This window comes from Ananas comosus, linkage group 20, assembly GCF_001540865.1.
Source record: "Ananas comosus cultivar F153 linkage group 20, ASM154086v1, whole genome shotgun sequence".
NCBI lineage: Eukaryota > Viridiplantae > Streptophyta > Magnoliopsida > Poales > Bromeliaceae > Ananas > Ananas comosus.
In genome coordinates, this window is record NC_033640.1 from 3,167,893 (window position 1) to 3,183,775 (window position 15,883).

At 41.2% G+C, this 15,883-nt stretch overlaps 1 protein-coding gene across 1 annotated transcript; it reads left to right on the plus strand.

Annotated features, from left to right (window-relative positions):
• On the plus strand, positions 9,122-9,961 carry LOC109725899 (flowering-promoting factor 1-like protein 3). The gene has a single exon (XM_020255297.1). The coding sequence runs from the start codon at positions 9,176-9,178 to the stop codon at positions 9,539-9,541; it is 366 nt and encodes a 121-aa protein (XP_020110886.1). The 5' UTR covers positions 9,122-9,175; the 3' UTR covers positions 9,542-9,961.

Sequence of the window (15,883 nt, forward strand, 5' to 3'; positions counted from 1 at the left end):
TTCTTCACCTTCTTTTCCTTCTTTTCCTTCCTTTCTTTCTTTCTTCTTCTTCTCCTTTGCCTTCTAGAGAGAGAGAGGGAGAGAAGAGTGTGTGTGAGGGAGAGAATGAGAGAAAAGGCTCTCGCAGCCCTCTACATAACCCATGGGTTGCAAAAATACAAATAAACCTCTCAACTTTCATCTTATTCAACTGCCTGGACTGGGCAGATTTCGGGCTCGGGGACCGGTCTCCCCGACTAGGGACCGGTCTCCGAGAGCTCTCCCAGCGCAGCCAAAGCTACTGCGCGCAATGCGACCGGTCTCCCTTTGAAGGGACCGGTCTCTGGGGGACCGGTCTCTCAGGCAGGGACCGGTTCCCGAGAGCTAGTTTCTTAGGACTTAGCCGATTTTTCGGCTGTCTCATTTCATACGCGTTCGGGGACCGGTCTCTCCCACCAGGGACCGGTCCCCGAGAGCTCAAAACTGCAGAATGCAGATTTTGATTCTATAGCTCTCGAAAACCTCCCGTAACTCGCTTTTAATCATTTTAACACTTTCGAACTTTTCGAAGTGTACCGTCCTCGCACTTTGGTCAATTTGACTAAAGTTCGACATCTTTATTTTCCGAATTTTTGGTATATTACACCGAGTCGGGTGGTTAGCTTGGCTAGGGTAGAGAGGAAAACCTTAGGAGCAAATAACCAATGATATAAAGTGACAAGATGTATAAATTATGGAAAAGCTATGGATAGTATGGTAGAAAGTAAAATCATTTATTTTACTTGTATAGTTGCATGGTTTTATATTGCATATCGCGAGGCATGACATGTAGTTCAATATCGAATAAATGTTTAAGTATTTGTTATATGTTATTGGACTAACCTGTTGCAGTGCCTTATTAGACCTATTGGTTGAGCTTTTCTCTTGGGTGGCCGTACCCACTGGGAACCATGGAGTTGGTTCTCACCCCACGTTATTTTGGGGTGTTACAGGTTCACACATGAGCGGCGTGGCGGCGCGAGGCGAGGGCGTAGCTCCGTAGTTAGCGCCCCACCACCGAGACCAGAGATAGCGATACCCTCAGTCGGCCTTACTTAGGGATGTAAGAAAATGAAAGGAATAAGATTGTAATAATTTGTAATAAAAGCATGATTGTATTCGAAAGTTAAATGTAAAATGTAATTGTGATGTAAAATATATCTTGTGAATATGAATGCTTGTAATAGCAAGTAGATTATGTTTTTGATACTTCCTTATGCAATCTTTAATTGAAATGTGTTCCTGGTTGGAACTTTGTACATTGTATTGATTGCGACGCCTTGGACGTACAAGGAAGACTCTGTCCGCGGGTCAGGAAAAACTCTGTCCGTTCGGCGGTCTGTCGGTGGTGCCGCGACACGGCCAAATAGGTGGGTGGTCGCGGGTTGTGACACATATACACTCTACATATGGCAAAATTACGAAAAACCCCTCAAATAATGCAACTAGTGCACTGCCCCACACTGGGCAATTTCGGCTACGGGGTCCGGACCCTGAAGCTAGGGTCCGGACCTCGAGAGCTTATAAATTCTGCAATTTGCAGAATTGCCTCACCTTGCTCTCTAAGGTCCCTCATAACCCATAAATGCTACTTTCGACGATTTCGGCCTTTCCGAAGCGTCCCGAACCAACCGTCGATCAATTTTGATCGAAGTTCGGATTTACATTTCGAGGTTTCATTTCCTTACACTGTAACACACTGGACCTTTGCAAATTGTGAGGTTCGAGTGTTTGATCAGTGTTCTGAGTTTTTCCAGATATTCTGGAGGGTCGTTCACAGTGTTCCGACTTATGGCTCGTATCCCGAGAATTGTAGTATTTAAAGTAGCGCTAAGGTCGCCAAAGTGATGGACTTAGGCTGCTCTCAGGTTGCATTTTGCTGGGCTGTGTACCGGTACACCTTGATGGTTATACTGGTACAGAAAGTGTACTGGTGACAACTCGATGGTTGTAGCGGTACAAATAGGTTTTTCTGCCAACCCGAGCCTCGGGTTCGCGCGTACACTGGGTTTGTACCGGCACACTTTGCAGAAAAGGCAGTTTTTTTTCGGGGTTATATTAGCAATTGTTGCAAACTCTATATAACCCACCCAAGCCCCTTAGAGAGCCCTTTTGAGCCCTATTTCGTGGAGAACCCTTGTCACGCCCTACCCCGAAACCACAACCAATTTGGCGCGATTCGGGCGCGTCGGGCAGACCGCAGTACGGACAGCACCTCCCCTGTCTGCCCAAGGCTCAACAACAGGAATGTGTACAAGAATTTACCGAGGAATTCAAATTCTAAATATACACATTCAACGGGGCACAAACAGTGCCAACAACTAAGAGCAAGTAATCCACAAGATATGCAAGTGAAATAAAGAGAGTACTTTACTAACTATTACAATAGTTTGCATTCTTTTGCATTTACATCTTTTCTCAAAATGAATACATTTGATCATCCAAAATACATAGCTCTCCAACCTCACCTACATGAAACTCTCAAATACGTAGGTGTACTAATGCAAAAAGGAAAGCTACTATACTACCACGGTCTCACTGCTTGGGCGCGATACCCTTGCCGCGGTCCTCTCTCGGCAACCCTGTACCTACCACTGGAAATAGAGTGGCGTGAGAACTATCTTCCATAGTTTCCAATGGGCTCGGCCACCGACTCCGCCGGTCTCCCCACTAGGTCCAAGTGGGCACAAGTAACAACAAGTAAACAGATAGATAGATATCTGAAAGCTGTAAAGGTATAAAGGAAAACTATGCTACTATGCCCATAATCAAGTATAATGAATGCATGCATCATATAGTAAAGGTATACTATCATGCTAACGAGATCGATCCATGTTCGATAAATAAATGTTCAATGACAATATTAACTTTACATTTACCCAATCTGTGGTGAAACCCTTAGCTTCGCCCTCAACTCACTTTTCCATCCCAATTGGGTAGGGAAGCTCCATGTGCCCCCAAACCTGGGACTGTCTGTGGACCTCCATGTGGTCCCTATCGCCCGACACTCCGGAGTACTCGACGACCAATCCTCTCCATGTGAGGATATGGATGGCTATACCACCCCAAGTAACAGACCGTGAGTTTGATCTATCCTCTCCACGTGAGGATACCCTACCATCTAGGGCCAACATCACAATCGAAACTCATCTATGTCCTCTCTATGTGAGGATACCCTATGAACTAGGGCCAACAACACTTGGAAGTCATTTATTCCGACCATCATGCAATTGCACTTAGCTTTACTAAATTCATTGTTCACAAGGCATTTTCTAAGGGATTCCACCTATCCCTAGGTTCATAAACCTCTAGTGTCAAGTACACTACATTAATGCCACTCGTTTGTTCTTTAGACATTTAGATGCCACTCTTTAAGTTACTAGATAACCGTCAAGTTCACCTCTTTTCTTTACCACTATAGGATCAACTGTCCCGACCCAATCCTCACCTATCCTATTCACCTAGCATTCCATGCACACTAGGTTACTATTTAGAAAGCATAAGGAGAAGGTTAAACATGCAATCCTACAATGCAACATGCAAGAGATGAAATTATATGTTACTCTAAGACATAGAAAGGAGTCCGGTTGCTTCGGGATGACACCCCCCACCTTTTCTCGTTGTAGAGGTTCTAGAAACGCTCTTCGGCGAACGTTACGACGAAGTCTTAGCCTCCTCGGTCCAAAACAATGCTCAATCGGCCTTATCTTGCCGATAGCTTTAAATCCCCTCGACGAATCATAATTCCGACTTCGCCCCCGCGTTTAGACACTTAGCAATTAGGTTAACAAGGCCTCAAATGAGATCAATCTCATACTTTACCAAAAACCCTATTTGGGTGCCCTAGGTTTGCACCTATAGCAAACCACCCAATCAAAACCCTAGATTCTAGTATTGATCTATTTAGAAGCATGCTAGAGGTCCAATTGACCTCTTTCAAAAGCTCAAAGCCCAAAAATCCTAAGTTCCATAAGCTAGGGTTTAGTAGCTTACTTCTTGAGCTACACCAATGAGAAGAGGAGAGGGTGGGGGAGATGTTCAAAGCCTTCTCCTTGATCTCCTTCTTCTTCACCACCTTCTTCTCCTTCTTCTTTTCCCTTTTCTTCTTCTCCTCCTCTTCTTTCTTTTCTTTCTTGAGAGAGAGAGAGAGAAAGAGAGTGTGAGAGAGGAAAAGAGATGAGGGGGCTGAGGGAGAGAGAGGGCCTACATACCTCTCTAATGTAACAAAATCCATTTTAACCCCTCAACTTTCCATCCATTGCACTGCCCTCACTGGGCATTTTTCACCCAGAGGGACCGGTCCCTCGTCGGTGAGACCGGTCGCCGAGAGCCCTCCCCGCAGCCTGGGGACCTTTCGCGTACGGGAACCGGTCCCCACCCGAGAGATCGGTCCCTGGGAGACCGGTCCTTCCTGAGAGACCGGTTTCCGAGAGCTGAATTTTCAGGACTTAGCCATTTTTGCCCTTTTCTCGCTGGTGTCGCATACGGGGACCGGGCCCCTCAGCCAGGGACCGGTTGCATCAACCTCTCCCGCAACCATCAGCTACGGGGACCGGTCCTTCCTTCCATAGACCGGTCCCCGAGAGTAAAATCTGCTAAGTCCAGATTTTTTTACATATTTGCTCTCGCGGACTCGACTCCAAAGCACTCTTTGTGTTTTGGACATCTTTAGCTTTTCCGAAGGGTACCTTCTCGACAAATAGTCGATTCTAAACAAAGTACAATCCTCGGATTTTGAGAATTCACTTACTCACATCCTTCCCTCCTTAAAAAGAGTTTCGTCCTCAAAACTAATTCAATTCTCAACTTTAACTTAAATCCATACCTTACTCCTCAAATAGATGAGGATGGTGCTTTCTCATCAGATCCTCGAGTTCCCAGATGGCCTCACGATCATCATGATTGCTCCACCGAATCTTCACATAGGGAATTTCTCGATTCTTCAACTTCCGCACCTCTCGTGCGATAATCATTACTGGAAACTCTTCATAGCTCAAGTCCTCTTGAAGCTCCGGTGGCTCATATAGCATTGCGTGCTCGGGGTCGTGAATATACTTGCGGAGATTGGAGACATGGAACACATTGTGTACATCCGCGAGATTCGGCGGCAAAGCGAGCCGATAAGCTACCGTGCCAACTCGGTCCAATATTTCATAAGGTCCAATGTATCGGGGACTTAGCTTTCCCCGTACTCCAAATTGCTTCACACCCCGCATCGGTGAAACTTTCAAGAATACGCGGTCGCCCACCGCAAACTCTATATCCCGACGGCGCCTATCTGCATAGCTTTGCTGTCTCGACTGCGCCGTGAGCAATCTCTTGCGAGCAAGGCGGACTTTCTCCTCCGCTTCCCGCAAAACATTGGGGCCGAACTCTGCGAGCTCACCTACATCGCTCCAGTGTATAGGAGAGTGACACGTCCACCCGTAGAGGGCCTCAAACGGTGCCATCTCCATACTAGCGTGGTAACTGTTGTTGTAGGCGAACTCAGCCATCGGCAAATGATCACACAAACTCCCTTTATAGTCGATGACACACGCTCGCAACATATCCTCCAGAGTTTGAATGATTCTCTCCGTTTGCCCATCGGTCTGAGGATGAAATACAGTGCTGAAATTGAGCCGTGTGCCAAGGGCTTCCTGCAGGCTTTTCCAGAAGTGTGAAGTGAACCGGGGATCACGATCCGACACGATCGATTTCGGCATCCCATGCAATCTCACTATCTTGTCGAGGTATACCTGCGCTAACTTGTCACCCGACCACGTGGTGTGGATCGGCAAGAAGTGAGCCGACTTCGTCAATCGGTCCATAATTACCCAAATTGCATCGTGGCCGCCCGTTGAGCGAGGCAAGCCGACCACGAAGTCCATCGATATATCCTCCCATTTCCAAACGGGGATTGATAGGCTTTGCAGCTTTTCCGCTGGAAACCGACGCTCTGCTTTCACTTGTTGGCATGTCAAGTATTTCGCCACGAAGAGTCCAATATCACTTTTCATTCTCGGCCACCAATAGTGCATCTTTAATCCTTGATACATCTTGGTGCCGTCGAGGTGATCAGCGTATGGAGACCGATGTGCTTTTTGTAGAATATTTCTGTAAAACTCGGTCATCACTATTATATTTTCAGTATAAAATATAATTATTTAAAATATTTTTTGTTTTGCACGCTTAATTTGAATAATATGGTGTATAGTTACTTATCTAGATTTTGTGGCTCTTTTGACGGGTGAGGGCAGGACCAAGTGACGCAAGTCGTAATTTGTCATTTGAGTTGCTTTATTTTGTTTTTTTATTTGTTTAGCTTGATAAATGTTAGTTGCGTTTATGTGAATAATCATCTGATTTTATTCATCTTTATTTTAATTTTTTTTCTCTATATCGTATAATTTAGTGAATTTTTGTGACTATTGTTTTGTCTAATTCTTCTTAGGTTTTGTAATCTTCCATGTTTGCTGTTCTAACATGTATGCAGCGGTCTGTTACGCCTCGAGTACGGGGGCATGACACAATTGGGGTTTACTAAATATTTAGGCTATGTTTGATTTTGGAGCTAAAGGGAATGAGACAACTTATTCTCTTTATTTTGCCAAATGACTTTGGGTATTATTGTTTCTCTCTTAATTAACATTTTATTTTAGAATAATTTAATTCGGAAGAGACAATAATATTTCTACTTTAGGGGTCACGTGTTCTCCGAATTGACCCCAGTACAAAGCCGTGAAATTCATTCTGTAAATTTGGAATGAATTTTAAATTTGGAACGATTGGGATTAAGATTTGAATTTTGGGTTCGGACTTTTGGATTTGATAATTCTTTAAATTTGGAATTGGACTTGTGTTCACTATTTTTAATTAGCTAAACAGAAAACACAAAATTCATCTAGTTACTAATCCCAAAAATTATAGTTATTTTGATGATAAATAAAAAAATCTTTCTCGGAACCAAAAACTGCATTAGAGCAAGGAGGAAAAGAACAAGGATTTGCTCACACGTGCAAGTTGCGTATGCGAACCGGACGCCAGGCCAAAGATATATATCAACTTGCTTCCAATGGAAGTGGGTGGAGAAATCCTCGCAGAAGTAAAGTAGAGGAGTGTATATAATTCCAGTCGTCCATCCCATCATTCCCCACGAATGGAGGAGCGGCGTACTTGCCAAAGGCTGGTCCCCGACCCATCCTTGTATCCTCATCATAGTTGATCTACGCAGGCCCCATCTAATCCGGACCACCTGCAAAGGATTGTACTTCCTATGTCTAGTTGTCTATTTTACCTGCAAAATTCCCTAATTAGTTAAGACTGTGTTTCGTTTGGATATAAGCAATAATTGCTTATTTTAGAAATAAGTACAAGTTCAGATATAAGCAGAAATTAGGCCACTTTTGCATTTAGAAGAAAATTGAGTTGTTTTTAGAAATAAGGTATATAGTATTTGGATTGTTAGATTTGAACAAGAGAATAAGAGTTATAATTTCAAATTAAAATTATTTTATCTAATTAATTAACATCAAAATACTACTTAAAAATAATTTAATAAATTAATAAATTTATTAGCTATGAATATTGTATAAGATAATGAAAATATACTAATTAATTAATTAATTAAATATAAAAAAATAATTTAACTTTTTAATTAGTTAGTAAATTATTTTAGTTAGATAACTAGTATATAAATTAATTATATTAATAAAAATATTAATGGTTGATCAATATAAATATTAGTTTATAAATAAACATATTAAATTATTAATAATTAATTAGCTAATTAATTATAAGTAATAAATTAATTAATTATTTTATTATTTAAGCAATGGATAATAATTTAAATATATTAATTAAATTAATTAATAATTTAACATTATAATTTAAATTAAATTTAGGTTTTAATTAACCTTGTTTAATTCCAATTGGGAACAAGCTTGTTTAAGAGAAAAAAGTGAAACAGTAGTTCTAGTCTTATACCAGCTTACTCCAGGGATTCGAAAATTACTGTTTTCGGATACGAAAATTTTCGTTTGGGAACAAAACAGGGAACAAAGCTTATTCTCTTTCTGTTCCCGAACAAAACACTGCTTATGTGTTGCTATGCGATATACATGCGTCAACATGCATGTATGTGAGAAATGCTACGTCTATAATGTATTTTGCGTTTAAAACCATACAATTCTTTATTCTAGAGTTAGGATAATTTCTTAGGATTTGGTCAATAGTTTTAGATTTTTACTGCTAAAAAGGAAGAAAAGTAATAAGAGTAGCATAAAATTTACAACTTGGAATATGTAAGATTATAACCGAAAGGTATTACTGAGGAAGCACTGTTCCTTCTAGGATTTAGTTAAGCCTTCTGAGTTTTAGTGTTAAAACAAAAGGTCATAAGACGTGTGTAAATTTTATGGTCTTCAGATGGGAAAGTTGTGAGATTACAATTAAAATGTGTTGTGAAGGAAATATTCCTCTATATGTTTGTGCGTGCGTAAGTTACTATACATTTTCATAAGTACGAAAACCTTCGTATTTATAGGTCATTTTTAATAATATAACTTTCGAATCGAATATTTATACTATTAAATATGATTTAGAGAATTTAAATTTAAAGTATCTAAAAATTAAATTTTATATTTTTTTTGAATTTATACTGAAGTCCATCAAATGATCATAGAAAATAAAAAGTCAAAGTCGAGCTATAGCCGTCTCCTTAAAATAAGGGATAGGATAGGATCATTAAAATCAAAATCGAAGTTATTAATCTTGATATGTACAGTGAATAAAAATTTTTTTATTAAAGGATCAACTAATTAATTTCCATTCTTTTATGTTGTTACCTAAAGAATGCCTCACAAACTGTCGTTAAAAATGTCAATTTTAAAAACTCGTTGATCATAAGACGTATGATATTAATAAATTATAAAATTTAAATTTTACAATATTTAAATATTCTAAATTATATTTAATAATATAAATGGTGGATTCTCAAGCTTAATTATCGAAAACGGGCTATTTTGACTATAAAAGCCATTGTACTTATAATAACAGTACAGCCGCTGGTCTCTCGCTAGCTCTATATATACTCCTCCCCCACCTGTCCTAGCTCTCCATTCGTACTTAATTGAGTACCTCGGTTAAGCATATCTAGAACTCGCGAAGAATTCCGCTCATGTCGGATGTTTGGCTGTTCGATAACGGCGTCCTCCGGCGTCGGGTCGGGAGGCCCGGCGGTACAGGCGATTCGGGGGACGGCCGTGGTAGTAGCAGCCACGGCGGAGGGGACGCAGCCGGCCGACGCAAGGTGCTAGTACATGTGCCCACAGGCCAGATCATAACGTCGTACGAGATGCTGGAACAGAGGCTGGCGGAGCTGGGGTGGGAGCGCTACCACTACCACCCCGAGCTGCTGCAGTTCCACCAGCGCTCCTCGGTGCACCTCATCTCGCTGCCCAGGGAATTCTCCCGGCTCAGGCTGGTTAACATGTACGACATCGTCGTAAAGACCAGAAACGTCTTCGAGGTGCGCGATGCGTGATTTCCGGCTGCCCAGCGAGCTCTCCTCCGTAGCTTCTCCTTTAATTTCTTTGCGTGTGCAGGGTTACGTCGTCCTGGGCCCGCAGGACAAATTAAGTATTCGCTAGCTTCTGTACCTATATATATACGCACACACATATAGGTTTGCTAATTAGTTGTCGTGGGTACGTGGTTTGTTTGTGCAACGCTTGCTTGCTAGCTTCTGTGTGTGCGTGTGTGTGTGTGTGCGTGTGTGTGTGTAGTGTTTTCCTTGTTTGTGCTGTTATCGCTCAGCCCTGAGTGTTTGCAGTGCTTGGGTGTGCACGTAGAAGAGTGCTTGGTAGTTTGGGGATATATTTGGTGCTGAACAATTGAGTATATGATCTCCTCGTTGTTTCGAAGTTGTTGAAATAGGAAGACAAGGTTTGCTAATTACTTGCAATTTCTTCTGATTAAATCTTCTTCGCATTACCGACCGTCTCTAGCGCAAGTGGCAAAATAAACAAATTTGAAATTTATGATCCTTGGTAAGATCTGTTTAGGATCATGGGATCCTTTTCTATCAGATAGGAAGAGCTGGTACCCGAGATTACAAGCTCGAATTCTAATTACTTCACATTTTTATCTAAATTTATTTTTTTAAAAAAATAAACAAAACGGGTACCACGCTATCTTTTTCTAAAAAAAAAATCTCCTTCGCGTCATACTAATTAAGAGTTATATATTTTAATCTTGTTGTATCTTCTTCCTCCTCCTCCTCCTCCTCCTCCTCCTCCTTGATAGCAATATATATCTAGCATCCGAAATTTGGGTAGTGCATGATTAGGAAATTGATGTCGGTAGCATTCAGGCAAAGTGGTGCATGTAAAGGAGAAATTGATCAGGCTGCAAGCCGGGAGGGGGAGTACAGCATATGCAGGAGATTAAGATCTTAAATTCTTGCACTACTTATGAGGATTGAGGATTTTCTTTTTGTTTTTACTTCTATCTTGTTCGCTAGTGAGTATGATCGGGTTGATAATTGAAATTTATATAAAAGCCGCATTGGTTCCTTAAGGGTGCAATCCTCTTAAATATAATTACATCCTCAACAGTTGGCAGTCGCGTCCTTCCAGCAGTGCGGCCTCCGAAATTGTCGTGATTGCAACGCCTGATCGAACAGGCAAGCAGACAAGCCCTTGAAATTGTGGGGTTTTTGTTGCTCGCTTGCATGGCTTGCAGCAGAGGGACATTTTTGATAATTAAGCCTCTCTGGGAATATTTGCTGGTGGCCCAAAAGCTGTGGGGTTTAGTTATCTCAGACCTTATCCGCACGCCCACACACACGCACACGGGATGTAAGGAGAGGCGGAGGGGGGGTGGTGGATGAATGGGAGAGAGATAGAGTGCTAGGTCTTCTTAACATCTGTAAAGTGCAAGTAGCTTGATAATTAAGCCTCTACATGGTAAATAGCTGTGTACGTATATGGTGGCGGCCTTTGCTTTAGGGAGTGAAAAAGAGTATTGGGTCCCCTTGAGAATAATTGGGCGTATCATCTAACAGAGTAAGAATATATATCAGCCCCCATGTATCGCTCTCCTCCCCACCTTCATAATTGGACGGTACTGAGAAATAACTATTATTGTGCTCATGTCTGGACATTTAAAAATGGGTGTAAATATTAAAAAATAATTTTATTATTCTAGCACTAGTATTACCACAATATTTTTTTTCAATACTGAAAATTATAAAAGAATTCTTTCAATCTTTGGATGAATAAGGAATAAGCTATACATCTGTTTTCAGTTTATAGGCAGCATTTCTCTAACTAACTAACTAACTTGTTGGAAAATAATTAATACCCAAATTAATTCGCAAAAATCACATAGATTTTTACATATCTCTTTCGCAGCGGAATATATTATGACTACCAGGTTCTGATCTCATCTTATTTTACGAACTCTTCAATCCGCCAATAATCTGATCTCATCTTTCTCGTTGCGAACCGACTATCAGAGTCGAACGCAACACACCGCCCAAATCCCTAGCTAGGGTTTCTGATGGTGCCCTAAAGCGAACCTGAGAGAGATAACTTCGTGGAGAGATTAAATTAAATTTTTTTCTTGCATCTCGTATGGCTAATACCTCATGTATTTATAGGCCATAAGGGAGACGTTAATCCTAATCCTACTCGAACTGAATCCACATAAATAGAGATTTAAACAGATTAGGATCTATCTTTTAGATTTTTTCCTTATCCCGTGTGGACTAGGAATATTTTAGATACGTTTCAATATTTATTTTTTATCCCATATGGATTAGAAATATTTTAGATAAGTCTTATATATAATGTGGAGGAATTCCAACATTTCCTACTCGTACACACTTGGTACTTATTTATATATCTCGTCTATACCCCAAATCACTGAACTATACCCGATCATAGCATCTTTGATCCCTATAGAGCAAGCTAGATCTTTCTCATCATGTGACGCCCGAACTTCCCAGGGGGTCACCCATCCTTGGACTACTCTCGTCCTAGCACACTTAACTCTCTTAATGTCACGCCCCCGCCCCGAGGCCGCTACCAATTTGATCCGGTTCGGGCGCGGCGGATAGACGCCGAACGGATAGGACCTCCCCTGCCTGCCCAACGCTAAACAACTAGATCAAGTACAATTAGACGCCAAGGAAGGCTTAATTAATATACATGATCAATAAGATGCACACAAGTGTGATACGACTAAGAGCAAGAACTACAAATAATATACAAGCGTATAAAGAGAGATAGTCTAACTATTACAACCATTCAATAGTTATATCATTTGGTTACATTACATTTTCATCTTCCAAAATGTAAATACATGTTCTTCTCAAAATACAAGTAGCCCTCCATGTCTATCCAAAATATACATCTTCTAGTACACGAGGGTACTCTATATGCAAAAAGGAAAGCTACTAACTACTCACTTAGGGCGCTATGCCCTTGCAGCGATCCTCGCTCAGCTCGCCCCTGTGTGTACCTGTACCCCGAAACTACATGGGATGAGAACTATATAAATATAATTCCCAGTGGGTTTGGCCGCCGACTCCGCCGGTTTTCCCACTAGGTCTAAGCTGGCACAGATAGAGAGATAGATAGATATATATAGAAATGAACTGCAACTACTCTATCATGCCACCAATGATAACGATGCATGCAACAACTACTATCATGCTAGTATCATATCATGAGTATATAAAAGTACATAGCAATGCAATCTACAACATACACTATGTCTACTCAAGGTAATAATGCAAGTCTACTATGCATTTCATGTTTATTACCCAATCTACTTGGCTAACCCATAGGTTAAGCCCTCGACTAACTCTCAATCTCATAGGTGAAGAGAAGCTGCACTCGCACACTGAGACCGTCTGGGGGACAACTACGTCTGCCCCTAGTGAAGTACTCCGGAGTCTCGTGCTTCGGTGGAGCGACCACCGATAAGCGAAAACAGACTAGTGAGTATGATCCAATTCTCTCAAGAGGATACCCTATCTACTAGGGTCAATGTACCTTTGCTGCACAGTATACAATGCATCCTAGGTGCCGGGATTTCTACTATCCCTAGAACCATGTCATGTTTACTACACTAGACTGTGATGCCACTCGTTTAGTCGTTGTAGTAATGTTCTTTAACTAGTTGACATGCCACTCGTCCAATTAGTGTTCCTACTACAATAGTTCAATGCCATTCTACTAGGCTATGTCCAAGTTCGGCTCTTTATGCCATTATAGGATTTTCATGTCACAAGACCCAATCCTCATGCTACCCTAGTCCATGTGTTCGACTCATAAGTTATACTACTAAGAGGCATACAAGGAAAAGAAAATATACATCTATTAATCCTATAATGCAATATGATCAATATAAGTAACTCAGACATAAAAGAAAATCCGTGTAATATACCGAACTTCTAATTCATGAAGTTACGATGTATGTTAGCTTAGAAAGCCATTGGAATCATTCTGGCGAAGTTCGGGAGCATTCGGGTGCTTCGGTGCGCATAGGGCGCGAAAACGGGACCCGAAAGGCTATGTTGGACCATGGACTAAATCCGGCATTAGCGTGGATGAAAAGATGATGAAAACATGCTTGAAAACATGTTTGGAGAGTCTCGGTTCGATTTGAAGTGAATCGGATGTCAAATGAGCGAAAACGAGTGAAAACGGAGCGAAAACGGTGAAAAAGCTGAAAATTTGGCTAAGTCCTTGAAGGCTGATTTCTGGACCTTCGGGGACCGGTCTCTCAGTCAAGGACCGGTCTCTCAGGGACCGGTCCCTCATCGCAAGGACCGGTCCCCGAACCCCGAAAATGCCCAGTTCGGGCTGTTGCGAGAGAAGCATTGTTGAGGGACTTATTGGCATTTTGTGCATAGGTTATGAGTAAAGAGAGGATTAGAACCTCTCTCTCTCCCTTTCCCTCACCATATTGCACCAAAATCTCTCCTCTCTCTCTCTAGAAAGTAAAAGAGGAAGGAGAAGAGAAGAAGAAGGAGAAGAGAAGAAAAAGAAGGAGAAGACAAGGAGGAGAGAGTCATGCTCCATCTTCTTCTTCCTTGCAATGGAGCAAGCTTCTTGAGGTAAGCTTTTTGGAGTTCTAATGGTAGATCTTTAGGGTTAAGTTCTTATACTCTAAAGATGATTTTAATGGAAACCTAGCATGCTAAATAGATGAGCAAAGCTTGAATGCAAAGCTCTAATGGTGGATTTTGCTATAATGCAAACCTAGGACTCCAAAAGGGGGTTTTTGTAAATAGTTGAGTTTGATCTCAATTGACCCTATATAAACCTAATTGGGGGTATAACGAACGTATTGGTCCGCTCGGTTCGACAATCCGACGAGTGTACGCGAAGTTATTGACGAAACAGTCTGTTTTGGTACAGATAGCCGCAGCACGCGGGATAAGCCTCCAAAAATCATGAAAATGGATCGGAGCATCGTGGTGTCGGGGATATAAACTCCCGAACAGACGGATCGCGAATTGGTGTCGGCCGTTCGGGTGGTCGCGCAAGAGTTCGGGCCAAACCGGGTCAACGGGTGTCGCGGGAGGCCGATTGCAAGTGACTACAAGCAATCGGAGAGCAATTTAAGGTGGGTCGTGCTCACCGAAGCCGATTAGGTCGCTTTCCATGCTAAAGTGTAGTATGTGTTTACTATTGATGCATGATAAAGTATGCATTTAAGAATGAATGATAAGATTAAAGTATGCTATTTAGAATGCATGATAAATAGATGTCAAATGAATGCATGAGTTGATGTTAATTTCATGTGCATATTAATAGAAATGCTAAATAGATGTCAAATGAAAGTATGAGATTTGTACTAACGAGAATGCATGTAGTAAATGTTAATGAATGCATAAATGATGCTAAGTAATGACTACCATGGATGACAAAAATATATGCATGTTGAAACATGATGATCGAGTGGCTATTCGAAATGGTAAAGTGGACACTAGAGTTAGTGTGGACAACAAAGAATAAATGTGATGTAAAGAATATGATAATGGCTAAAGGTAATGTAAAACAATGTGATGATAATAATGTAATGTTGCATGATGTGAGTACACGTCTATTAGAATGATTAAGAATCTAAATAATCTATGTGTATGCATGAGATTGTAATGTGGAGAACCTAATGATAATGGCTTAAGACAAGGCAAAGCAATGTGATGCTAAAGAATAGTGATAATGGCTAGAGGTGATGTAAAGTAATGTGGCATAAAGAACAAGCAAAGTGTAAAAAACAATGATAATGGCTAGAGTTAGCAACCAATGTGAACATGAAGCACACTAGAGTTAGTGTGTGGCAATAAAAGAACAAGTGTGGTATCAAGCAGACAATTACTAGAGTAATTGACAAGTTGGGTGTAAAGAACAATGATTGCTAGAGTTAGCACTAATGGATGTAAAGAACATACTAAAGTGTTAGTGTAAAGCCATGATTCAACTACAAATCCTTTGAGTTGAGGATATGATCGTACTTGCTTATGCGTTTTCTGTGCTGCGGAGGGCGGTCGCTCCCCCCTCCGGGCGATGCGCGTCCGGAGTTATGCATCACGGGTTGGGTAAACCCGAAGGACGGCCTAGCTGGTGAGTTTGCTGCGATGATGGACTTAATGTGAGCAAGTAATGTGGCGAAACCCCCGAGCCGGTTAGGCCGTGAGATTAAAGAACAAAGAACAAAAAGGAATGCAATGACATTGAAAGTGATGCTTGTAATTCATTATAAATTGACTCAAGACCGAGTCGAGTGGCATAGTTGGCTAAGGTAAATGTAACCTTAGGAAAGAGTGATAATTGAGAAAGACTTGTTAATGTTATAAAGAATGGCAAAT